Genomic DNA, 26,819 nt, shown 5'->3' with positions numbered 1-26,819 from the left:
GAGATGAAAGAGAGAGAAAGGTGCTTGGGTTTATTGAGGGACTATTCGAATTCGATCCTTCTAAGAGTGGTTAAGTTTTTTTCAGAGAGGGTTCTTGGGGTGATGAAGAAGATGACGGCGGCATTGGTAAGGAGGTGGAAACCAGCTACATCTCCACATCGAGAAAGCAAAACCCAACATGCTCCCATCAAGCTAGCTAATTATTGAATTGGTGGGTCCTTATTAGTGAGACATGATCCTGATCTTATTCGCATGTCACGTGGATGCCCCATCTATAAAATCAATGGTTTAGTTTCTCTCGGGCAGACCAGCTAATGTGCTACGATTGTGCTTCTACAGTAGTTCAATGGGACAGGCATGGGGCTCTGAGAGCACACATTAGTAGGAATGCTAAAACGAAAGGCGTCCTTGCATAAACCCAGCCGAAAGGTGCCCAATTGGATCCGCGTCCTCAAACTGTATTTTATAAGGGCATTGTAAAATGCAAAATTAAAGGAATGATAAATGCGTTTGGTGACTTGGATCCAATGGGGTGCCCTTGCGGCTGCGTTTTGACAAGGGCACCCTTCACTTTAGCATTCCAATGTCATTCTAACAGACATCCTAAGAGCAGGATGAAGGAATAGTTAGCTCTCCTTTTTCTAAATAGTTTATTTCTAAGCTTCTTAATATAATTAAGAGATGGGTGCCCTAGGAAATAGGAATAGTTAGCTTTCCTTTGTCATTCGTTTCCTTTCTATGGAAATTTTTTATTGAACTTTGTCTACCCTAGAATTTTTTACACCACCCATCACCTTACAACACATGTTTTAATAAGCTGAGGCCCACAATTTTACACCCATGCATAACATCCGTGGGCTCCACTATTTTACACCTCATGTTTTGAATCTTTTGATATGATGGTATGCATATGATAATGCCCAACATTTCACAACCACGACTGGGCTCGCCATTTCCACCCAAATCCATGCATAGGATGGGGCCCACCATTTTACCTCATGTCTTGATGGGATGGGTATCAGGATCTACACCCAAGCCCATGGCCCACCATTTTACACCATGTATTGATCGAGGGGGGCCCAAATCCGCTTGTTTTAATAATGAAAAACCCCTTTATTCAACATATTTGACGACGATAGGCTATTATACACTACAATCTGGCATGTCTTCACTGTTCAGAGAGTAGGGAGTCTCATTACCAAAACAAAAGAGAGTGCATATATCATTTCCAGTGCAGAAACCTAAGTAGTTTTGCCCCGTACAATTCACATCAAATTACGAAGGTTTCAATTCCCAAATCTTAAAAAGAAACACTGAAAATATGAGCTTAATGATGAACACATCAATTGCGAAATTTTAATTAGAACACATGTACACTGAATCAAACCAGCTTGCAAAAACACAGCTTTTAATTCAACCCATCACCAGCAAAATCCCACTTCTAAACAGGCAAAAATAACATCTGCCTTGATCACCTCTCCTGATCGCGAAGATCACCGGACGCGGCACTGGGAACTGCCGGAATATGACCATCATTCTTATCCTTTCCAGCAGGTGAAGATCCACCGGAGTTACGACAAGCCGCAAATTCCTTTGTCTCTGCAGGAGTTGGAGAGGCAGTCATTCCATCCTCAATTGGGAGCGTCCTCTTTGAGCCCTCTAGAGCAACCCCAAGAACTATGTTTTCCTCCAAAGTGCGTGTGGCTATTGGGGCAGTTACTGGCGACTTCTCGCTTTCCTGCTTTAGATGAGAGGTGGCCGGAGGAGCACTGTCTGCCTTTTCACCACCGGATTCAGACATGGTGGCTGGAGACTTCTTGAATGCTGCTCCCAGTAATGTAATGTCTTTGGAATTCAGTCCCATCGAGTCCAACCCTTCAAGTTGCGGCTTGGGTGTTGGAGTTGACGCTGTCAAATCAGAAAAATCATTTGATCCAGGATTCATTCGAACAAAAGAAGGAATGACCTGGCCAGGTCAAGGGAATAAAAGAACCTTCGGGTGAAATCAAAGAGGTACTCTTTCTATTGAAGGTTATCTGTTTCGAATAGTTATCTAAATTGAATTTCTAATAAAATTCACTTATATAATAGGGAAATGATAAAAGCATAACTGCGGTTTAATAATTGCACAAATGCATCTTGTCTTTTCCTTAATAATTGGTTTGAAAGAGCTTTTTGGGAACTGAAATAACCATTGACAGCTCTGTAAATAATAGAAGACAAGATGGGATAGTGCAATTATAGCATAAATGGCCTTACCAGTCTTTGGGCGAGTGTCTCCTGGGGTAACCTTCTTGCTTTGCTTGTTTTCAGAGCCATTCTCAGCAAAGCCATCTGATAATGGACTCGCCGTTGCTGCCTTGGAATCGGAACTTACAGCTGCCTTCACCTCCTGTTCTTCACTTGTACGCGTGGAACGAGCTTTTGTTTTATCTTCCCTGTTAATTCTAGATGAGGGCTCAATCAGCAGTAACGGGCGATTAGTAGCCGCTCCGGAGCGAGAGAAAATGGTTTCTGCAACATTTTCCAATTCAGCGTCAGTATAAAACTTCTGAACCGTACGGATAGGAGTGGCAAGCCGGGCTCGGTGATGGCTGATAACTCTAAGGAGATCCAACAAAATGCCTTCCTGTTAAAAACACCAACGGAATTCAATGAGCTAAAAAGCAAACATTTCAGTACAATAGTCCATTGTCCAAATCATAGATCCTATGCATGTCGTGAAGATATCCATGCAAAGGATAATATGCGTAGATTCGAATATTAGTTAGCAAAAGCAACACCTGGCAAGGGCAAGATAATAAAAAGATTTGGACAGACATTGTTCCCTACCTCGATTTTTTTCATATAAAAAGAGAATTTGGAAGTAACCTACAATAAATACATAACATCATATATGATGCATCAAACTCAACTTCACTGAAAGCTCCCACTGAAGTCTGGAGCCAACTGGTGTTGGAGGGGTTTACAGGAATCATATCAAGGAGATTGCGAAGGTGGAGATTGAGAGCATTTTCTCCAGCCCCATTCGCATCAAAAGGGCAAGCATCGTATTTCTATTGATCTAATAGGGCCAAAATCAACTCAACCCAGGCAAAAAAAAAAAAAAACAAACTTGGGATTATTTTGGCAACTTCAGACACTTTTTTTTTTTAATCTTTTGGCACACGGCCATCTTGACACTGGGCATTTGTATTGGCTTTATCAATGAAATTACACTGCATTTCTAACATAATATATTAACAGAACATGATTAGAAGCATGGGAAGTATGTAAAGAAAGCTACCCAAGCAGGTCACCAGGAACAAAAGACACTACTTAATTTACTCTGTCAAGACTCAAGACCCTTTCTAAACGAATATCATGTCTAAAATGTTAGTCATGAATGTGTTTTGTAAATTTAGTAAATACAATTATGTTTGTCATTTTCAGAAAAATGGAAACATGAAAATTTATATTCTCTTCTTAATTGAAGGTGGATCTTAGATGGCAAATGGAACCCTCCTACCTTGACACAAAGGTATTCTTCAAAATGTGAGGTCTTCACAAAACAGGATATCAGAATCTGTAACAAAACACAATCCAAAGAACAAATATCAAAAGTTGATCATGTCATAATCTTGAAAAATAACTAAAAGAGATACCAGTGCATTTACACACAAGAAAAAAAAGAGACAGGTCTCATAAGCAAGGATTAAAAATCAGTAGTAAAGCACATACCAGTCAGCCAAAAAAACATGAAACGTATCCTCAGATACAGCAAGTACAGGAAATGTATTGAACATATTTTAAAATTTTAATATTATGCATACTGATTCCAAATTGTGACAATGGTATATATCGATATTTCATTTCCTTTGTTGATGATTACTCCACGCAAATGTGGCTTTACCTAACAGGATGAAGTACCACATGTTCTTAAAATGTTCCACAAATCATAAGGATTTTTAGGTCTGATAATAATTTGGAATAGTTTGAAAAAGGCCTTCGCCTGCACCTTGAAGAGAATGCGATTATTCATCAGAGTATGTATTCATCTATTCCCCAACAAAACAGTATTGCCGAGAGGAAGACTTGTCGCCTGTTGGAAGTTACTCGTATGCCATCCAGAGGACTAAAGTTTCTCCCCATCAGAAAGGGCAGTGTACCTCAACCTCTCATCCTATTGGGAAGTTTATTTCCTATGGATTTCACACATTTTGAGTCCTCTTCTATTTACAGTCCTCTCGTGCCTCTCTACAGAGAGAGAATATCAGTGGGGAGGAGAGGCTCTCCTCTCAATTTGTTTGTCTTGTTCTTGTTCCAATTATGGTTCCTGTTGATACTACACCAAGCCAAAGGAATTACAAGTGTACTCAATGAGACAGAACAGAGAGGTCATAGCTGATCTTCCACACTGGTTAGAATTTTTTTTAAAATTAGATTCATGCATACAAATTTTTGCCCTTGATTCTCTTGGTTCTTATGTTTTGGTTGATAATGACCCTACCCTTGATCCTATTCCTATCTCTATTCCCACAGATCCTATTATTGTTCCTGTTCAAATTGATCTTGATCCTACTATTTCCTTGCACAAAGAGAAGCGTACCTCAACCTCTCAACCAATTGCTAAGCTCATTCCCCATGATTCCTTATCTCCTTCATATTGTGCCATATATTGTTGTTTCCTCTGAGTCTTCCTTGTAGTGTTGCAAAAGCCGTTCCTTAATCCAAATGGAAGGACGCAAATGAAGAGATGAAGTAATTGTTGAAAAATAACACCTAGGAGATGGGTGACTTACCTAAGGAATAAGAGTCAAGGGATGCAAGTGGATGTTCATAGTCACGCACAGGGCAGATGGGTAGGATGAAAGATTCAAAGCGAGGTTGGCTGCAAAAGGATGTAAACAACGTTTGGTATGAACTACAAGATCTTTGCTCATGCAGTTAAAATGAATTTTATTAGAGTTTTGTTTTCTCTTGCTGCGAATTATTCTTAGCCATTGCCATTGTATCAGCTCGATGTGAAGAATGCCTTCCTGGATGGAGACTGTTGGGTACAAAACCGAGCACCAACCACACAATGCCAGGTGATTACTGGGCCCACGAGAGCCTTGAGGCGCATGGCAAGACACGTCATCCCCAGCTATGATGATCCTTTCAGGCCAGCACAACAATCTTCTCTAACATGACACCACTAACAGGTCATGTGCCACCCCGCTGGCCAATCACAAACTACCGACCGACCTTGGACAGAAGCAGCAACAGTGCCAATTATGTTAATCCCTGGAAAGGTCCCGTCCATGGTCAGAGCCACCTCGAAAAGGCTGAGCAGACCGGCAGCACCAGCAAAGGGAACAATGCCAGCCCTCGCCGAAAGCTTACGGCATTCCCACAACCCAAGTGAATTCCATCTATAAAAGGGAACTCACATCCAGCAGCCCAGGGAGGAGGCCAAGGTACACCTAAGTCCTTGATTTGAACCTAGTTGCATATGTTACCTCCAGAGCTGACTTAAGTGTAGAAGGGTTCCCCCGGAGTTCCCAAACTCCGGGTGGCCTTAACCCTTTGAGTTTGAGGCTTTGAGCATAGGTCCCTCTCCCAAGACCATCTTGGAGACCGGAGCACTTGGAGGAAGGAGCCATCAGAACAATCGATCAGATTTGGACCGCAACACTACATGAGGAAGTATAGAAGTTGCCACCTCCGGGATTTTGACCTCCATAAATCAAGGTGTGCCCTTTGAAGTAGTCCATTTATGGCCTTAAAAATCTCCACGGCTTGGTTCAAGAGATTAAGCAATGTGATAAAAAGGATTGGATACAAACAAAGCTATGTGATCACAGTGTTTAACGAGAGACAGAGAGAGAAAGCTTCTCCCCGCCCTCATTGTGTGTGTGGATGATATAGTGGTGATCTGGGAGATCTGAGGGACTTCTTGGCAAATACAAGGGAAATCTGAAGTACTTGGGAATTGAAGTTTCCTGTTGAAGAGGGGAGTTTTCCATTAAAAGTATGTGTTGGATCTCCTAAAGGATACTGAAAAGTTGTGAGCCAAACCAACAGATACTCCAATTGACCCCAATCACAAACTCAGTGAGTGTGAGAACTTCTTGACAATTGGAGTATGTATCCAAGACTTGTTGGTCGGCTTCTTTATTTGTCTCGAACTAGACCATGCATTGCTTATGTGGCGAGTGTGGTCAGTAGGTATATGCACGAATCTTCGGTTTACATTTGGAGGCTTCAGAGAGGATCTTGAGGTACTTGAAGACTACTCCAGGAAAAGGAATTCCATTCTCCAATCATGGTCGATGGTCTTTATTTGTCTCGAACTAGACCGTACATTGCTTTTGTGGCGAGTGTGGTCAGTAGGTATATGCACGAACCTTCGGTTTACATTTGGAGGCTTCAGAGAGGATTTTGAGGTACTTGAAGTCTACTCCAGGAAAAGGAATTCCATTCTCCAATCATGGTTGATGGTCGCAGATCTACTTAGACTGTTGTAATTCCATGCAAGGTGATCTCTTTACATGGATGAGTAAAATGCGATGTGTGATTGCAAGATCAATTGTCGAGTCAGAATACGGAACAATGGCTCGTGGGGTAGCTGAACTTCATAGTGATAATCAAGCAGCTATCAACATTGCTCATGACCCGAAGCATGATAGGACCAAACATAAGGAGGTGGATAGAAAATTTTATGAGTGAAAGAGTTGTCCCTAGATAAATGTGTTTATCTTATGTGAGATCTAAGGACCAACTACCTGATGTCCTTATGAAGGTGATAGTGAAGTCCAAACTTAATGATGCACTTGGCAAGCTTGGCATAATCAATACATGCCAAGGTTGGGGTTGGGGTGGGGGGTGTACACATTTGCGTTTTTATGATGGGGCTCAACCATTAAAGACAGCCATACATATGATATAGGACAATATTTTAATCTACGCACATGAGGAAAATACCAGATTTTAAAGATGGATAAGAAACTTGTTCGGTCACCAAGGTAATCACTAGTTGGAAACTTGTCAACCAGATAGTTTAGGTAACTGTTATAGGGATGAACCTGAAACAGCTACTTAAAGGACAACTCTTAACGCCCAAAACTAAAACCTGTTTATGAAATTCCGAGCAAAACCTTAATAATTTTCGTTACATCAATTTTCAAGAAAATGGAGCAAGATGACAGCAATATTTGAGTGATGCCTAAGCCCACCAGGTAAGCTGATTTTCACTCATCATTTAAAAACATATCAAGTTCATGCACAGAGAGAAATCTCGAGACACAAGAATAACCATTGGCTTAACATGCTTATTCATATGGCTATTCTCTATTTTGATCTTTTCATGTGCCAAACTTGGATTCAGCATAGTCATATCACTGTATTTATCATCGCTTGTTTCAAATCAAAGCCACAATCTGACACAAGAAAACAAAAAAGAAATTTACCATAAGAGCCTGATTTTCTGGATTAATATTCTCCAAAAATACTCTTCTGTGCAACCTCTGCTGCTCTACTTGAGGATTTTTTGCCAAGACTTTGCGCATATCTGCCACAATATTCTGCAAAAAGGAAACAGGTATAAACCATTACGCTATGACACAAAAAACATAGACAAAGTCCCTTTTCAGATTAAGCTTCCAACACAAGTTTTATGATTGGCAGATTCACCCATATTGTTCCTCACATTAATCTTATTGACATCCAAATGGCTGATGGCAAGGTGGGTTTTGATACGCCAATGAGTCTTTTGAGTGAGATTCTTCACAACGCTCACAGTGAACTTGTGGTTCGGTACGTGAACTGCCTCACGATCTTCACCTCTTATGATTGTTGGTGACCACCATCCCACATGCTGGAACAGCATCGAAGACTAATTAAAATGTGAAAGTGTGTCCCAGAGTTCGCATCTAGATGTCAAGCATAAACCATTTAAACTTATAAATCAAAAAATTTAGATATATCTATTCATCCAGAGAGTTTTTATTTTGCAAAACACGAAGTAACCAGGAATCTTCTATGTATCATTTGTTAACTGATTAAAAAATATCCAAAGCACTCCTCGTCCTAACTCAATACCAACCTCGACAGTACCAGAAACATCATAGCCTTCAATCTTAGTTTGAATCCATTCATTCACGACAAATGGCCGTGTCGCATGGATCATCACACTTGACAGGAAATTCGTGAAAATCTGCAAATATTGAACAATAACTTTTTATATTATAAAACAATATCCATCAATCGTTGGCATGAATTAAGATAGACCTATAAAAGCTAAACGCATTGAAAAAATTTAATTGCCCAGTAAGTATAAAAGCAAAATCATGATAGCCCAACGATAGGAGACACAAAATATTGTTCAAAAATTGATAAGGATGACAAAAAGTAGTGGTTGTCTCAAAAGACAAATGAGTAAATGGAAATATGGCTTCACCTCACGGCCAGCAAGAGTCAGCAACACAGTCCCGAGACCTCCAGCAGTTATCCATTTCTGGGTAGAGTAACCCAACAACTCCATGAATAACGAAACTGCAGCAACCCATACTCCAGTATACACAGCTTTCCCAGCAAATTGGAAACCCATCTGTATGAAGCAAATGAAGATTAATTCAAATTTTAATATTAGTATGAAAAACTCTGGTTGGCAATATCGTCATGGTCGGATACACTGATATAAGGTGGCACTGAAACTAAGCTTAATGACCAAGGAAAAGAAGAAGAAGAAGGTACTCTTTTAAGGAATGAAGAGACTGACTCCAAATAAAAAGACATATTTTCGCCTGGATTCCTGTACATATTGGCTGTGTAAAAATAATATAATTTACACACATTCCTTTGGCAGTAAACATCCCTTCTTGAATATCTTAAATTAAGAAAATGGTGGAACAGAAAAGGTGAAATGAATCCTACATATTTAAAATCAAAACTCCTTGTAACTTACATTAACTAACTTTCTAGATAAATCCAAAAAATTACAAAACAGTTACTCTTTTTTCCCTCCATTTCACAATTCTAAAGATATTGTATTTCTACAGTTGATAATCAATCTCAGATCCCAGGACTTGTGCCAAACTTGTGCGAATTTATTTCTTTCCAATAAATTTTGTACTTGTAGTATGATTTTGAAGTTATGAGTTAAAGACAGGCGTGGAAGAAAAATGCATAATGCAGAAGCAACAAAAACATACATTTCTTGTATCACTGGGGTCATTTGTCTCCGTAAAGAATTTTTGTACTTGTTGAATCAAGCTGCATAAAAAGAACATTACCATGATGTCACAGATGCAGTCGCTCAATATACAATGCCACCACAAAGTCTTAATAGATTGGAAACTAAACAGAATCAGTTCATTTATCAATAATTTATAGAAAAAGCCAAAAAAAAAAAATTATGATAAAAATAAATTATCAGTGATGAGTTATATGACAGCACTGCATATAGAAGTGAAGGATATAATGAATTTCAAATCATGAAAAAGAAACTACATAAATTTAAACGTGCAAATAAAATCTCACCGTCATAAAAAAATGTAAGAGGGCTGCTAGCAAAACGGGATCCCGATTGGAAGAAAAAAATGGGATCCCATGTTATGACACATGCGCAAAAGACAGGGAGTGAGCACGTATCCCCACAAATGTAAAAAAATCTTGTGAAAATGGCCTAATCGGTCATTTTCACCCCTTCTTTATTTGCAACACGGGATCCCCTTTTAGAAGTGTTTTCCAAAATGTAAATATGTCTTCAAATAACATGTACACGTTAAACACATTAAAAGAAAAATTCTTAATAAATTTTCAGCCATTATTATGAGAAAATTCATAACATAAACACTGAAAATTTTCTTAAGGCCGCGATTAAAAACAAAATCCATAAGCCATGATCATAACAAAATAACAAAAACCACGCTCACCTTGATAGACAATATGCAAAGGCCATCACAGTTGATAATGATCTTACAAAACTCAAAAGACGTTGTTTAACTGCTTGGCTTGCTTCTGATGGTAGAATAACAGGATCCAGCACCCTGTAGGAAAGCCTACAGTTGTCAGTAAAGTGGTCACACGGCACAAAGGTGTTGGGCAAAAACGGGAAAAAATGATGCAAAAATCAGTATACCGGCAAATGAGTGTTGCTCCGGTCCACAGCAGCAAGGGTTGAAGATAGGAGGTCAAAACATAATATGTTCTACTCTTTTTCCAACTACTATCATTCCGCTACACAAAATTGTCAGAAAAAAAAATAGTATGTTAAAGCACTTTGTGTTTCAAAGTATAAAAGGTTCATTAAGTATGAAGTTCCTAATGGAACATGACAAGGAGTTTATATAACATCATACATGGAGGAACACGTTTCTGCTGCGACGCATGAGTGGGCCCAGACCCCATACAGCAAAAATAATGATCCCCGCCGCTGGGACCAACTGAAGTACAATAGGACTTCCGTGCAAAGCATGATAAGACCTACATAATATCCAGGAATTTTTTACTTTAGATATTAAAGAAAATACAAGTGAAGAGAATCATAATGCTCAAATTAGAGACAAAGGAAATGATTGATATTAACTGAACCCGACATAGAACTTTGACAAATGTAAATCTATGTTGTTCAATTTGAAGAGGTGGAAGTGAAACTGATGTGAGGTGGACAGAATTTCCTTTTAAATGTGTATATTACTCAAATTAATTTTGAACATCTTGATGCTTGACAGGGTATACGCTGAAGGTGTCAAAGGATCAGCTAGGTAGTCACACTTTGGTGGGTTGTTGATGGACAAGTCATCGAGGGACTTAATGAGCTCTTTTCAAGGATAAGACCATAGTCAGAACAAGTTGAGTAAGCGCACCTAGTAGTCAGTTGAAGCCAATATTTAGTCATAGCAGCAAGGGGAACCAGGACATGCTAAAGTTCAGCGTTGAAATTGTAAAATACAACACAAAGGAATATTTATTTGGCTAGGGAAAATGAGAATGTGTACGTGGTAGCAGTAGAAAGTTTAGCCCTATGGAACGGTGCAACATTACCCACGGAAGTGCTGTAATATTTGGATTGAGAGAATGTCACTTGATGCCGTCAAATGGCTTAAAGGAGACTATACGTCTATACCCCTCCTTGGTAGTTGTCTTCCAGAAGTTGGGAAAACAGAGCATATCAACCACCGCCATTAAAAAAAAGAGCAATTAACTACATTTTCTCAGTTAGGCACTATGCTGAGGATTATTGATGTTACTAAGGGAATTCCTCTCCTTAGCATATGCTGTTTTGTCTTTCTTCTTTATGTTTTATCTCCTTGTATAACTTATGCAAATTTCCTTTATCTCTCATTTTATTGGCTAAGATCAGACCCTTTCAGATGCTTTTCATCTCTGCTCTAACTACCTCTCTTTCTTCTCTTCAAGTTTACTTACGTCGGGACTACCATGGCCGAGACCCTGTGCACTACCCAAGTACGGATTTCCCCTACATTCTTGTTTCCATTCCGCCTACCAATATTTTCCCTTTTGAGTCTCTCCCATTAGTTTTACAACCTTGCTTACCTTAACCAGCCTACATTCATTCCCCTTAAGTACCATATACCCAACACAGAACCCTTATCCCTTTATTTATATCTTCCCCCTCATCAAAGAAAATTAACCCGTTTGCATCAATACTATTGATTGATAAGCCACAAGCTTGTGACACAGCTTCCTCAACAAACCCTGATGATGTAGCACAAACTTCGTCGATAGGAAACCCACAAGCTTGCGACGAAGACTCAGCAATTTTACGTACCTTAAAACAGCAAAACGCACAAGATTTCAATAAAATGGCCTAAACAAAATATTTTGTAATAAACTGGAATTCCAAGCTCTAGAAATAAAACACAGCTTGCCCGCCCAAATCAGTGCCACAAGACACATTACATTTGTTTAGGAAGACATAGTGCATTCGTTTAGGAAGACACCAAAGCACTTGATTTTCGAACAACACAGCCCATATGACTCTTAATTGATTTTTTTACAGTTTGTAGTCTTGTTTGTTTTCGATTCTGAGAATTGATTTTGAATCCAAACTGATTATTGAACTAAAATTAAACACAAATTTGAGTCTAATAACCAGTTTTGAACTCAAAAATCAACTCTAAAAATGTAAAAATAATGGGCCTTGAGCATATTTCGGGCAATCTGACATCCCATATGTAGATCGACGCTACTATAAAGAAATCTCTACATATCAGAGGGTTAAAATCATCTTATGGAGACACAACCTATTTATGTTGGGGCCAACAAATAAATGGTTTGAATTTTTTAACAAGGTTTAGATCCGATAGATAGATTTTATCCTCTCAAATAGGATAAAATGATTCTCTCAAGAGGCAATTTTGGGAGGATATGGATGAAGTAGTCCAAGGAATACCACATGGAGAGAAGTTAGTTATAGGAGGAGATTTAAATGGACATGTGGGAAGAACTAGTGGAGGTTTTGAAAGGGTTCATGGAGGAGTGAGTTTTTTTTTAAAGTAATGAGGCAGAAGAAGATATTTTAGGGTTTGCACTGGCATATGATTTGATGTTAACAAATACTTTTTTTAAGAAAAGAGATTCACACTTAATAACCTTTAGCAGTGGCACCAACTATAGCCAGATAGATTTTATCCTCACTAGGAGAGAGGACAGAGCAGCGTGTAAAGATTGTAAAGTCATACCCGGGGAGTGTTTAGTCACACAACATAGGCTCGTGGTGTTGGATATATGCATCAAATGTTGGAGGAGAAAAGATAGAGATGTTAGACATCTGAAGACTAGGTGGTGGGATCTCAAAGGAGAAAAACTAAAGATGTTTAAGGATAGATTGCTTAAAGAAGGACCTTGGAGTCTTGACGAGGGGACTAATATTATGTGGAATGGGAAGTCTGGTTATATCAGGAAAGTGGCTAGAGAGGCACTTGGAGAATCTAGAGGAAGTGGGCCGCCGTCTAAAGACACGTAGTGGTGGAACGAGGAGCTCCAAAAAGCGACTAGGTCTAAAAGAGAGTGTTATAAATGTTTGCATCAGTGTAGAAATGAGGAGAACATTGAGAAGTATAAATTGGCTAGAAAGGAAGCTAAGAAGGCCGTAAGGGAAGCTAGAGGCAAGGCATATGAGGATTTGTAACCACAGGTTAGGGACGAAAGAGGGTGAAAAAGATGTCCACAAGCTTGCTGAGATGAGAGAAAGGAAGAAGCTGGGACTTGAATCATATAAAAACCATCAAAGACAAGAATCAAAGATTGTTAGTAAAAGAAAACGAGGTTAAAGAGAGGTGGAGAAGTTACTTCGATAAGTTGTTTAATGGAGAACCTGTAGCGAATTTAGGAGAACTTGATAATGCTTTTGTCAGGATTCGATCGTAGAATCCGAATATCAGAGGTAAGAGTAGCTATTAAAAAATATGAAATTCGGTAAGGCTGGGGGGCCTGACGATATTCCTATTGAGACTTGGAGATGCTTGGGTGATGTGGGTTTAGTTTGGTTAACTAGATTATTTAACAATATTTTGAAGACTAAGAAGATGCCTGATGAGTGGAGGAAGAGTACATTAGTACCTATTTATAAGAATAAAAGGGATATTCAGAGTTACACTAATTACCAGATAATTAAGCTAATGAGTCACACCATGAAGTTTTGGGAGAGGGTAATTGAGCATAGACTGAAAGAGACTAAGGTGTCAGAGAATCAGTTTGGCTTCATGCCCGAACGATCGACTATGAAAGCTATCTTCTTGATTAGGCGGTTAATTGAAAGATTTAGAGAAAATAAAAAGGACCTTCATATGATTTTCATTGATTTGGAGAAAGCGTATGATAGGGTTCCCAGGAATGTTATGTATTGGGTCCTTGAAAGGAAAAAAGTGCCTACTAAATATGTTGATGTGATTAAGGATATGTACGATGGAGCAGTAAGTAGTGTCAGAACCACAGATGGCACGTCTAGTGAGTTTCCAATTACAATAGGACTGCACCAAGGATCAGCTCTAAGCCATTATCTTTTTACACTAGTTATGGATGAGCTTACGGAGGTTATCCAGGATGAGGTGCCGTGGAGTATTATTTGCAGATGGCATAGTATTAATCAACGAAACCAAAATAGGAGTACATGTTAAGTTAGAGTTATGGAGAACTACTTTGGAATCCAAAGGTTTTAGACTAAGTAGGACTAAGACTATGGAGTGCAACTTTAGTAATGTAAGGAGGCGGGACGAGGATGTAGTAAATATGATTGGACAGGAGGTACCTAAGAGGGATATCTTTCGCTATCTTGGTTCAATTCTATATAAGGAATGAGAGATTAAAGAGGATGTTAACCATAGAATAAGAGCAGATTGGCTGAAGTGGAAGCTTGCCTCAGGAGTTCTGTGCGACCGTAAAATCCCTACAAAGTTGAAAGGAGAGTTTTATAAGAAAGCTGTGAGGCCAGCCATGCTCTACGGCTCAGAATGTTGAGCCACCAAGAAGCAGCATGTGCATAAGATGAGTGTAGCGGAGATGCGAATGCTTAGATGGATGTGCGGCCACACAAGGTTAGATTAGAATTAAAAATGAAGACATTCGTAAAAAGGTGGGGGTGGCACCAATTGAGGAGAAGATGAGAGAGCACCGCTTAAGATGGTTTAGACACATCCAATGTAGGCCATTGGATGCTCCAGTGAGAAGAGGAGACCCGTGCCAAGTTGATGGAGTAAAAAGAGGTAGGGGCAGACCGAAAACAACTTGGGTGGAAACAGTGAGGAAAGACTTGATAGCTAGGAACATAACAGAGAACATGACCTTGGATAGCATAGAATGGAAGAAAATGATCCACGTAGAAGAACCCCACTAGAGCCAGGATTAGAGCTAGGTAGATTCCTTTCAACTTCTTCATGAATTTTTTCTAAAGGATTCATTTAGCCGACCCCAACTAGTTTGGGACAAAGGCTTTGTTTGAATTGAGTTAAGATCCGTCAGACACGATTCAGTTCCATATCTTAGCGTGACGATCAGACCAAGACAAGGCTAAAAAATACCAGAGCGTCCTAGATTTGATTGGAAGTTGCTAGTGTATGAACATAGAATACAGCTTACCCACCCAAAATACTAAAGAGAAAAACGGACAGAGAGGAAGAGAGAGAGAAAACCTGAGTTCAAATTAGGGTTTCTGCTTTGCCGAGCGAAGAAGACGAAGGCGTGGTGGGGAGGCCGTCAGAGCGAAGAGGTCGCGCTTTAGGGTCTCTCTCTCTCCTTTCGTTTCTGTCGAAGTCGAGAGAATAGAGAAGAGAATAGTTGATACTCCTTTTTTTATAAACAAGCGGCCACATGACGGACCAATAGGAAATTACTTCTCTACTCAAGCGCAGATAGTGTATCTGAGCTCGAGCGCAGGAACACTATTCTCTCTCTCTCTCTCTCTCTCTCTCTCTCTCTCTCTATATATATATATATATATATATATAACTATATATATATATATATCTCACACATATCACTTGATTAGAAATTTTTAAATATTTTATTTTTTTGACACAAAACTGACCTGATATAAGCTAGGAATAGGTTCATTACATACGAGTCACATCGTATCAAAAGCTAGGAATGGGTTCATTACATATAAATCATGTTTTTTTAATGGCTACATAAAAATCATGTTATAATCTCATTTAGAAAAATCATTCAAAAAAAAAATCGCATTTAGAAAAAAAAAAAAAAAAAAAAAGTGGCATGTAATGGTACAATAAGTAGGGCAAAGGGACATAATTTAAAAACAGAATACTATTCGTTCACGGTATATAAAATATTTAGCCAGAGCCGCTCCTGTATAAGGCGCGAAGTCTCATCCAAAAACTCCTATAACTTCTATGTGGTCAAGACAAGACAAACTTCAAACTGAAAATAAGTCCACATAATCATTGTTTTGAAAATCTTACGATTTACGGTTCGATTTACGATTCTTAGGCAAAACGATTTGAATCCCATGATTGAATCTTAATTTGTATGAATCTTACGATTTTTATTGAATCTTACAATTTGATAGTAAATCGTACGATTCATACGATTTATGCGATTTATCCAAATTAAGTTTCGTATAAAAGAAAATATGTATTTCTTTCAAAAGACCTCATTTCCTTTCTACATTACAAGAAGCCTTTGAAATCCCTCTCATTAGAAAGAAGAAGACAGAGGAGTAGGACTTCGAAAGAATCGAACCAGTCGAGCACAAAGCATTTGTTGAGGGCATTACTCACATCGAGGTGGGAGTCGAGGTGGGAGACTACCATAATAACATTGATTCCCGTCTTTTATGATTGATATTTGTCATTTGATGTTTGAGACTTTGAGAATTGATATGATCTTGTGTCTTTTTTTAAAGATTATTAACCAAGATGCATGGGTTTGGATGAGAATGAGATGATTAGCATGTGTCAAGTTTGTCACCAAACAATTCATATTACGATATTGAATGCTAATCATGGTAGTTTCTGTTTGAATTAATGAATTTGGATGAAAAATGAATAATTGGCCATTTTTATTCTTTAATTTATTTATAATTTTTTATTATATATATTTTTTTATATTTTTGAATGGATCGTACGATTTATAATACGATTTACAATCCGATACGATTCGACCCCGATGACGATTTACGATTCGATTCCGATTTTCAAAACATTGCACATAATAAAGGGATGAGCTGTTAGCGGGACAAATTTGTTTTCAAATCGGAACCAGCCTAAATCCGCCGCCCATGCACTTGAGCTCATATCAAATTTAATATATGAAGATTATCGAGGTGTATCTGTGTCTATTCCGGTATGCAAAATGTAATGACGTATGTGTCAATGTGTGTGTAAACATGCATGTGTATGAGCAACCATGTACATATGGGAGGACATCAAAAGAAAACAATACCTTTTCAAAGCCACGGCAGCAGCTTTCAGAATGGTTGTCTCATTTGCTTGACCTGGTAGAAAAAATGACCGGCACTTGAAAACATTAGATCTGGAAGGACCAGATTGTATTGGCCTGTGTATACTGTCCGACAGCTGGAAGCTCCAAGCATCCTGTCGCTGCAAAGTAATAAAAGTGCCTTAAATCTTCATTTATGTAGCATTCAAACATACATTAGAAGCATTGACTTTGGGAATCTGATGGAAAGAGCAGGAAGAAAGAATGGACATAAAAAACATAGTAAGGTTCTTAGGCACAATTCATTAAAAATCACAGATTAGCCTTAAAATCTATGCTCCAAAGACGAGCCATCACGGAAAGACTACCTAGTGTACTGGTACTCCAACTGTTCCACAACACGTAGCTACTTATATTAATCCACAACATCTTGTTGTCCCTTTCTAAAACACATGCATATTCTCCTTTTGAATTCTGGAAGTTTACATACAACTTCAATTATTCTTTCTTGACTACATTCTTCATTTTCATTTTATTTTTGAATGGTGAAGACAATTTCAGCAACTCAAATAGGGATCAAGACGATCCCAAAAGTACAACAGACAGAGAAGGAAATGGGCCGGGACAAGTAAAAGACGGGAACATTGAGAGCTACGGAGGGAGAGAGTGGAAGAACTCAATACTCTCCCTGGATACACCTTCTTTGGCCAACCTATCTGCCTCGCCATTTGCTGACCGCCTTACATGGTTAAAGAGATAGACACAATCCCCATTCTATCCTGAATCTCATCAAACAGGGCAGCGAATCTCCAAGGAACCATAGTTGATCCTCTTAGCCATCTAATGACTTTTAGAGAATCTCCTTCCACCACCACCTTATTTAAGTCTACATTTTGACTACATTCTCTCATTATGTCAGCAAAAGCTGCAAATCCCATTTTTTTATAGTTATTGATTGGTTACAAGCATTTCTCTAAATTCCTTTTTTCCCTTTTTGGAAACTTATAATTGATTTCTATTTATCATGCTATAGACATATGAAGTTGCAGTATGATCCTTCCTCATTCACCTTGTTCACATCCAACTCGTACAATTGGACATAAGTAAATAACATTGGTATACCCTTTATCCCATATTGTTTATTATTTCTTTTTATAAAATTGTATCTATTTAACATTTTAAGCTATTACAAGATTACCTAGAAGATAAACAAGCTCAGACATACCCTCTTACTCACCTTTCAGAGGATGGCATGCCCACATACCAGTACCCCTGCCTTACTGGATACCAATACTCATACCTAGGCATGTCCACATACCAGTACCCTTGTCTTACTCGTTACCCATACTGAACCTAAGTAATATTGCTTAACTGGTTTAACAGATCATATGAAACATTTATTAGAGCAAAATAAATAAATTGCTCTCTACATAACCCTTTCACTCCCAATGATAACACACAAGAAATGCAGAAAGATAGATGACCGGGTTCAGAATGCCAAATAAGATTGTATGAAATACAGAGAAACAATGTTGCCAAAAAGCCATATTCCCTCCAAAACGATAAACCTAATTTCAAAGGACTTTGAATCATCCGAAGTAAATGAACCAGAAAAGTGGAACTTGAACGCAATTTAGAACTGCATCTATATCTTAGAAGGACACAGGACTCACAGGAATTTGTATCTGACATTCTCTAGTTAAGGAGTATTTTGCACCATGTTGCTCATGGATAATTGAAACTACTCAGTACTAGAAGGCATGGTGGGGTTCCAGTTTAAGGCATTGCAGAGAAGAAGTAAAATATTTAAAGAACAAGGCACAACTCTACGTGAAGCACACCAAAAATGCATGCATACTCTCACGACATCGGGCCCTGAGGCTCAGCAACTGCAAGGCGTATGAATCAGATGCAAGGTACACATCAAGCAGCGAGGCGGAGAACTCCAATGAAATGGTCTCAAGAAGCACTACTTCTAACCACCTCATCCATAAAGATGTTGGTTTAACATATCCGCATCTGAGAAATTATTTTGTTTAACATTTCTAACCCTATTCCTTACGAGAACGAGATACCCCCAAGAGGCGGGCCTTATAGGTGTGGGCCCTTCAGGCCTATATTATAATCATAGAGGACAGGAGGAATATATATGGATAGAATTCAAGACATAAATAAAAAATCCATTACATTCTACACCTAGGGACAACCTTTTTTTTTAATGGTAATGAGATTTTATTGAAGCAAATATAGACCGAGAAAGTCCCTAACAGTATAAGCACCCAAGAAACACCCGAGACACAGGAACAATATAAGCACAGTAAAGGACAGGCTAAGGGGGAAGAAAATTGAAGAGTTCGACACTTTCCTTAGCAACTCCCTCTCTTGCCAATCTGTCCGCCTTGCTATTAGTTGACCGCCTGATATGGTTGAATTGCATCGATGCAACCAATTCTATCTTGGATTTCATAAAAAAGAGCGGCAAATCTCCGTGGTACTGGATGTGAACCTCTTAGCCACCTGATGACATTGATAGAGTCTCATTCGACCACCACTTTATTCAGGTTGACATTTTGGAGCATCTTTATTCCTTGGTGAATGGCACAAACTTCCGCCTCATTTGAATCAGCCACCCCAATTGAACCTCTAAACGCCCATATAACAACCCACCCCCACCCCAAAAAAAAAAAAAAAAAAACACCTTCATCCCTCAGGAGGCCTCCTACACCACCAGAAGGTTCAGGGTTCCCCAAAGTAGAACCATCAAAGTTCAATTTCAGAATCCCTTGTGACGGAGGCATCCAGACTTGAACTACTTTTGGACATCCTAATTGCCTTCATCAAAGTTGTGATTCGAAGGAGGTACCCTATTTTGGGTCCTTTTGTCATAGTTCCTAGATTGAATCATGATATTAATTAGCTTATCAAGATACAATTTCATGACTGCATACATTTAGTATATGTTCCAAGAGGAATATACATGGATAGAATTCAAGACATAAATAAAAATCCATTACATTCTACACCTAGGGACAACCTTTTTTTTTTAATGGTAACGAGATTTTATTGAAGCAAATATAGACCGAGAAAGTCCCTAACAGTACAATCACCCAAGAAACACTCAAGACACAGGAACAATATAACCAGAGTAAAGGACGGGCTAAGGGGGAAGAAAATTGAAGAGTTCGACACTTTCCCTAGCAACTCCCTCTCTTGCCAATCTGTCTGCCTTGCTATTAGTTGACCGCCTGATATGGTTGAATTGCATCGATGCGACCCCAATTATGTCTTGGATTTTATCAAAAAGAGCGGCAAATCTCCATGGTACTGGATGTGAACCTATTAGCCACCTGATGACATTGATAGAGTCTCATTCGACCACCACTTTATTCAGGTTGACATTTTGGAGCATCTTTATTCCTTGGTGAATGGCACAAACTTCCACCTCATTTGAATCAGCCACCCCAATTAAACCTCTAAACGCCCATATAACCACTCCTCTCCCCCCCCCCCCCAAACACCTTCATCGCTCAGGAAGCCTCCTATACCACCAGAAGGTCCAGGGTTCCCCAAACTAGAACCATCCAAATTCAATTTCAGAATCCCTTGCGACGGTGGCATCCAGAGTTGAACTACTTTTGGACAACCTAATTGCCTCCATCAAAGCTGTGATTCGAAAGAGGTACCCTATTTTGGGTCCTTTTGTCATAGTTCCTAGATTGAATCATTACATTAATTAGCTTATCAAGATCCAATTTCATGACAGCATACATTTAGTATATGTTCCAAGTAGTAAAATGTGCGTCCATTTGTTCAATTTGGTTGATGGAATGGTCTCTTAATTTTAAAAATGTTTTCTATTTTTTTTTTAAAATCTACATGTCGAAGTATCTTTTTTGTAAGAATGGAATGGCCGGAACATCAGAACATTCCAACCAAGGAGAAAACATAACGGAATCGATAACTAAGATACAACCCAAACCCTTGATCCTCTTCTCTGTTATAATATCCAAATCCTCTTCCTTTAAAGGACATCTTGAGATTTAAACACAAGTTTGAAGAAGGAGAAAGATTCAGGGTCTATTCTGAGGACCGAATAAGGTTTTGGCAAGACAAATAGTGCTCTCAGCTTCCCTTGAAGGACATCTTCCCTGATCTATTCGTGATAGAAAAAGATTTATCCAAGGAGGTTTTAGTGAAAGATTGCTTTGAGCGGAGAGGCAGTAAGGTGTTGTAGACTCCGGCGTTCAGAAGGAACTTCTTCGATAGAGAACTCCAATCGGTGGCTAGGTTTCTTGAGACATTGGAAGAGTGCTATATCAATAAGTCTAGTGAGGATAAACGGGTTTGGATCTGGAATTCCTCTGGGTTGTTCACTGTTAAATCATTCTATCAACACATTGTGCCTTACCCTGCGCCTTCCAAAAAAGCTGGAGTTTGGACCTTAAAGGCGCCGCGCAGCCCTAGGTATGTACTTTTGGCAGAGCCACCCTCCTTGACAGAATCCAGACAGTCAACTTCCTGCACAAGCAGAAGCTACTGATCATTGACCATTGTGCTCTTTGCATAGAGGGGGGGGGGGGGGGGGGGGGGAGATTTCGAGCCGTATCATGAAAAGATTCAGAATTTCATGCGTTTTCCCCGCCAAGATTATAGACTTATTGGAGGAGTGGTCAGTTGTCCCATGGAAAAAAAAAAGGAGGAATTCTCTGGAACATAACGCTCTTGGCTATCATTTGGGTCCTTTGGAGAGAAAGGAATGCCAGAGTTTTTAAAGGATATTCAAAGCAATCTTCTTTCCTTTACTATAAAGTGGTAGCTCTAATTATCTCTTTGGTAAAGGTTCTTCCACGTTTCAAGTTCGTATCTGCTTATGACTTATGGAAGGGGTGGCAAGAGGTTTGGTGTTAGCAAAGAGGAACACCCAAAGGTCAACTACCACACAAAACACTTCTCCTCATGTGCCCTTAACAATACTGGGGCTATGATTGGGCGTATGCGGGCCCTATAGGTATCGCTAACACCAATGAGGCTGAGGTGAGGGTTGTACACCCGGCGATAAAATTATTAGCAGGCGAGTATCTCGACAAAGTGGTGGCGGAGGGGGACTCCCTCAACGTGATTCGTTGACTTTGAGGTTCACATGAATTTCAATGGAGATTTGCATGTTTCTTCGATGAGGTTCATGACCAGGTGTGGGCTTCGGATATTTCTTTCCAACATGTCAAGAGGTCCACCAATGGAGTGGCCTATAGACTTGCTCGGGAAGGGGTTTACAAGGAGGGTCTAGAGTTATATGATGATCTTCCTCCTTGAGTGGTTGCTCAGCCCATTAAATCTTTTTATTCCCCATTGTTTTTTTAAATTGTTCATATATCTCCTCTGTGCTCTTTCTTTAATGTCGTATTGACCATCTCGGTCCCCCTATTTTTTCATTAATGAAAGGTTCTGCTATTCAAAAAAAACCAACCCTCCTCTTCCTTACAGCAACCAAACTCCCTCCAAGTGACTCATTCCAAAGCCAGACCCCCCACCCACCCACGCACCCACCTCCTCCTCTTTATTGTATCCTTCCTCTCCTCTCTTCCCCTCTTCAAAAAGACCACCATCAATGTCTTTTCTCAACTCCCTTGCCACTGATTCATCTTAGGACCTTATAGTCAAGCCAACCTTCAAATCCCCTGGTCCTGAGATCAAACAGATGAGCCGGCTAGTTATATGCAACAAGAAGAAGATTTGACAAGAAATCACCCAAGGATGCAAACCACATATGCAGGCTACTCAAACGGGGCTGAGATTTTCTCCTTTCTACAGACTCATGGGGCTGAGCTAATATGGTGGATCTCGTTGACCTAAAAATTATGCATCCACTTTTTCTATTTAAGATAAGAAATGAGACAGAGTAAATGGAATATCCCAGCTGATTTCATATGATGCTTTATGAATTGAGTTGCATGATAATTTCCTCAATATTCAACAATGGCAGTTCATAAACTGAGTTTGCAGAAGATACAGAGGAAAAAAACCAAAAGATCCTTCATTAACAAACAAGGGCAATAGTTTTATAAGGTTTTTTCTGTCCTTACAAAAGTAACACTTGAATTTTTTATATCAATTTTTCATTTATTATTTCTCACCAAAACAACAACAAAAAGGCGCACAAGATGTGATAATCGTGATTACATAAAATGAAGTTTATTTTAATATTACAAAGGTTAAATTCTAATATGGTTAATTGAATTTTATCTATGTTTACACCCAAACAAGGCCTAAATCCTCTGAAATTTTTCTGAACTTTTTTAATTGCGTTTTTTTTTTTAATGGCACTTTTTCTTATTGCGTGTTTAATTCTTTTCAACTTTCATCTTAAAATGCAGAAAATAGTGCCTCGTGATCCACTGCAAATCTCAAAGCAGGCTGAATGCACGGCATCACTTTTTGTCTTAAAGAGATTGGACCTAACCACCCATTGGATATATCCTAACTAAACCACTAGTGCGTACTCCAACATCCTACAATTTCTTGGCAGGAAAAAAAGAAAGAAAACAGCAAAACAGTTGGAAGTACCCATTCATCGTGACCTAAAACAACTGCATCGAATTTCTTAAACCACTATTTATGGTTTACATACTTAAGTTAATATCGATAAAAGAAGAAAGCCTAAACTCATTTATTATGGAACAATTATTTGAAGGACTCCTTGTCACACACCCACATATCCACGTCAGAAAATGAACAATGAGCTAGTAGCATCATTGTTGCTCAAAACAATATCGTTCAAAGGTGCTCACTTCTACTTGCATATTAAGATGGTCATTAAGTTAGGTGTGGTCAAAATCACGTAAAATAAAATGAAATGCATAAATACATTAGATCACCACTATGGAAACACAAAATAATTCCAAAATAAAAATATTTTGTAAAATCTAGATAAAAAGAAACAGAAAACAACAAAATATTGTCAGAAAATATGATGATAATTTAAAGTCTTCAACATTGCGTGGTGATTTCTCACTAAGTACCGAAATTGCAAAACTTCATTAAGTCCAATTTGGATCCACATAAGCTACATGTCTAAATATAGATTTTTTTTTTCTTGAATGGTACATGAATAAAGATAGATGAAAGGGTAAAGAAAAAGAAAACTTGAAAAAATTCTAACACTTAGTAGAACTGAAAAACACATATAACCAAGGAATATGAATGTGTGTGTGTGTACACACACATATACACGCACGCACGCACTCATGCATTAACAATCACACGCCAACATACTTGTAGTACAACATAAAAGGTGTCTACATTTCTTTTCTTTTTCTTCTTCTTTGAGAAAACAAAAGGTGTCAACAATATAAACTAAAAGATCATGAATAAAATTTTAGAAACAAAAGACAACCTACCGAAGAATGTGATGAGAGAGAAGCGCTCAATAAATGTGCAGGGGCTTTCGTCACTGTATTCCTCTGAGAAAAATAGGCATAATCAAGCTCCACAAACAATATATCCAATGTGAAAATCAAACATGCATTAGATATAACATTGAGAAGACACAAACATGTACCTTAAATTGGTTAGTGCGTCCAAAGGCACCGTGCTGCTTGCAAATTCCCAATTCATGGGATAATTGCAAAGAACCAGCAACAGCCATGATTGAAACAATTGGGAGATGCAGCTAGGAGCACAAAATCATTATGTTGTTTTTGGGCTAGCAATTGCTTCTAAAAAAAATCTGGTGAACAACTAGTACAGATGCTGGAGGAATTGAAGGCACTGAATGAAGGACTACTACACAATATGAAACAATATTCAGAAACCAGTCAAAGAAAAATCTAATGCTCGGTTGGCGTGTAAAACATGATAGAAATTTACCCAACAACAAACCAGAAATGTCTGAAACTCTCTAAAAAATGGAAAACATCAATGAAATATTGCCCTGCAGATCACATCATTATTCCATTTCGTAAGGATATGATATTTATAACAAGTTAAATATGCAGAAATAATCCACCAATGCTCACAAAGTTAGCATCCCTACGACCACAATATCTGTTAAATCGATGGACAACTATAAATCAGTGTTTCAAAACACGGATGTGTGTCAAAATGCGGCCAAATCAAATCCTAGCCGACTCGGCACAACGTGGTCGAGTACGCAGTTGACAGGGGTAAGTCCTCGATCGACGCAGTCATATCTCACTAGAGCCAAAAGGATTTTTGATTGACTTGTTGAGCAAAATGTGGACTTGGACAAGAACACGGCCAGGGTAAAAAAGAGTTTACTCGGGGGAGTCCATGCGTCAGATGACGCAGAAGAGTTTTGACACTATGCTATAAGTACATTATTTGATTCTCTAGAATTTCCAACAGAAATTGGCAAATGCTGTACATGTCATGAACTGTTCTCCATAAGTTACAGTGTAATTGCAGCCCAATTATATTCCTTCAGGCAGTTTTGTATTGCAGAACTTTGCTAAGCATAATAAATACTTGGTATCTTCTGGGAAAAAAATTGCTTCATCATAAGTACTTAAAAATAATATTTGAAAGCAAACAGGAAAATCAGCTTTAAAATTCAAGAACAGAAAACATGCACACGCATTCCAGCGATCATGTAAGAAGACAATTCCCGGCACAATGGCACATTTATGCATTGTTAGATTTTTTTTCCTCCTAGCTACAATTGTAAAAAAAAAAAAAATTACTGCATGTATCAATCCATGGGGCGAGAAAATGTAATGGGATATAAGAATCACGGACGATCCTAAAACTATAACGATAATATCATCTCAGATATTTGGGCAGTAAAATGATTAATGGGCAAAGAACAACATGCAAGGTCATGAATTACATAATCAAATACCCTGACTCCCCTTCGTAGTTAATCTCTTTACTGTTTTTTTTCCCCTTTTGTGCGTGTGTTTTTTACCACCACGGTCATAGGGCTTCACCCTTTAATAAAAAAAATTACCTTTCAAAAGAAAACCTAATTTCAGAAAAAGTAATTATGAAAGTGAAATTTACAATCTGAAAACTGAAACCCTAGAATTTCAAAAACATCCTTCTAATCAAACCCTAAGCTGCTATAACTGCTAAAAGAAATTGCACCAATTACAAAATCCAGACCTCTGAAAAACAACGATTCCACAAAAAAAAAGTAATCGAATAGAAGAGAAATACCGATTACAGAGCTTTGATGGCCAAAAAACGGAAAATCAAGGAAGTTGTGGTGCGTTCCTTTTGTAGAAGCTGGATTTCGATATAGTCGAGGGGAATTGAAAGGAAATTTCAGATACGACAAAAAAATAGTAAAATTTTGCACAGAGAGAGAGAGAGAGGGAGAGGGATACGAGGCGTATCGAGGAGTTGGAAATGTCGGCCGCTCGAAGACGCAACGCTCATCTACCGGTGGTCAAAAGACTCAAAAACAGTGGCGTTTGTAAGAGGATTTTGTGTGGTCCCACAGTATATTTTAAGGAGGATGGTAAATTCGCACCAATATACGATAATTCACACCCCTTTAAAGAAGGGTATGCGGCAGACTTTAACGCTTTTTAGCGTCAATTCACGTTACAGGGGGTCGTATTATCCTACGTGGGTGCGAATTTATCATGGTCTAATTTAACGGAGAAGATGGACGCACATTCTTCGTCTAGGAGTGCCATTATTGAAACAAGGAAGTGTGAATATATCATTATTCTTTTCATCACGAGCTATATCCTCCAGCTGAATAAATCAGGTTGACTGGCTAATAATGAACAGAGAAATGATATATTCGCCCCATTTTATTCCTTGGGACAGCCACTTGTAGTGTAAAAGAGTAGTCATAAATTCACTAGAGTGGGCTGTCCCAGGGAAGAAAACCGGACGAATATACCACTTCCCTTGTGAACTAATTGGTGCTGAGTCTACTGGATGTGATGATGTAGTGAACAGAGCCCACA

General features: G+C 38.7%; 1 protein-coding gene across 2 annotated transcripts; it reads right to left on the bottom strand.

Moving 5' to 3' along the window:
* Positions 1–1,195: 1,195 nt before the first annotated feature.
* Positions 1,196–26,265, bottom strand: LOC143876283 (mechanosensitive ion channel protein 2, chloroplastic-like). Of its 2 annotated transcripts, none has more exons than XM_077378019.1 (15): positions 26,056–26,265; positions 24,440–24,663; positions 24,279–24,341; positions 16,885–17,042; positions 10,323–10,446; positions 10,103–10,200; positions 9,897–10,010; positions 9,174–9,234; positions 8,420–8,569; positions 8,066–8,176; positions 7,670–7,837; positions 7,431–7,544; positions 3,509–3,565; positions 2,260–2,629; positions 1,196–1,908 (listed from the first exon to the last, which is right to left on the bottom strand). In XM_077378019.1, the coding sequence occupies exons 2-15, from the start codon at positions 24,524–24,526 to the stop codon at positions 1,472–1,474; spliced, it is 2,112 nt and encodes a 703-aa protein (XP_077234134.1). In that variant the 5' UTR covers positions 24,527–24,663; positions 26,056–26,265; the 3' UTR covers positions 1,196–1,471. The 2 variants fall into 2 exon arrangements, with proteins under 2 accessions (XP_077234134.1, XP_077234135.1); XM_077378020.1 differs by having other exon boundaries at positions 24,440–24,660.
* Positions 26,266–26,819: the final 554 nt, after the last annotated feature.

This window comes from Tasmannia lanceolata, unplaced genomic scaffold (genome assembly GCF_043159265.1).
Source record: "Tasmannia lanceolata isolate RefF3 unplaced genomic scaffold, GAP_Taslan_0.1 ptg000004l, whole genome shotgun sequence".
In the NCBI taxonomy this organism is placed as follows: Eukaryota; Viridiplantae; Streptophyta; class Magnoliopsida; order Canellales; family Winteraceae; genus Tasmannia; species Tasmannia lanceolata.
Note: the sequence above shows the minus strand (reverse complement) of the source record. Positions and strands in the feature narration are given on the sequence as shown.

What these genes read in the sequence shown, in the direction of transcription:
- LOC143876283 (XM_077378019.1), bottom strand. Translation starts at nt 24,526, where the DNA reads ATGGCTGTTGCTGGTTCTTTGCAATTATCCCATGAATTGGGAATTTGC. An exon ending in GACGCACTAACCAATTTAAG is followed by an intron (nt 24,342 to 24,439) that starts GTACATGTTTGT and finishes TATTTTTCTCAG; the next exon opens with AGGAATACAGTGACGAAAGC. An exon ending in TGACTCTTGCTGGCCGTGAG is followed by an intron (nt 8,177 to 8,419) that starts GTGAAGCCATAT and finishes CAATATTTGCAG; the next exon opens with ATTTTCACGAATTTCCTGTC.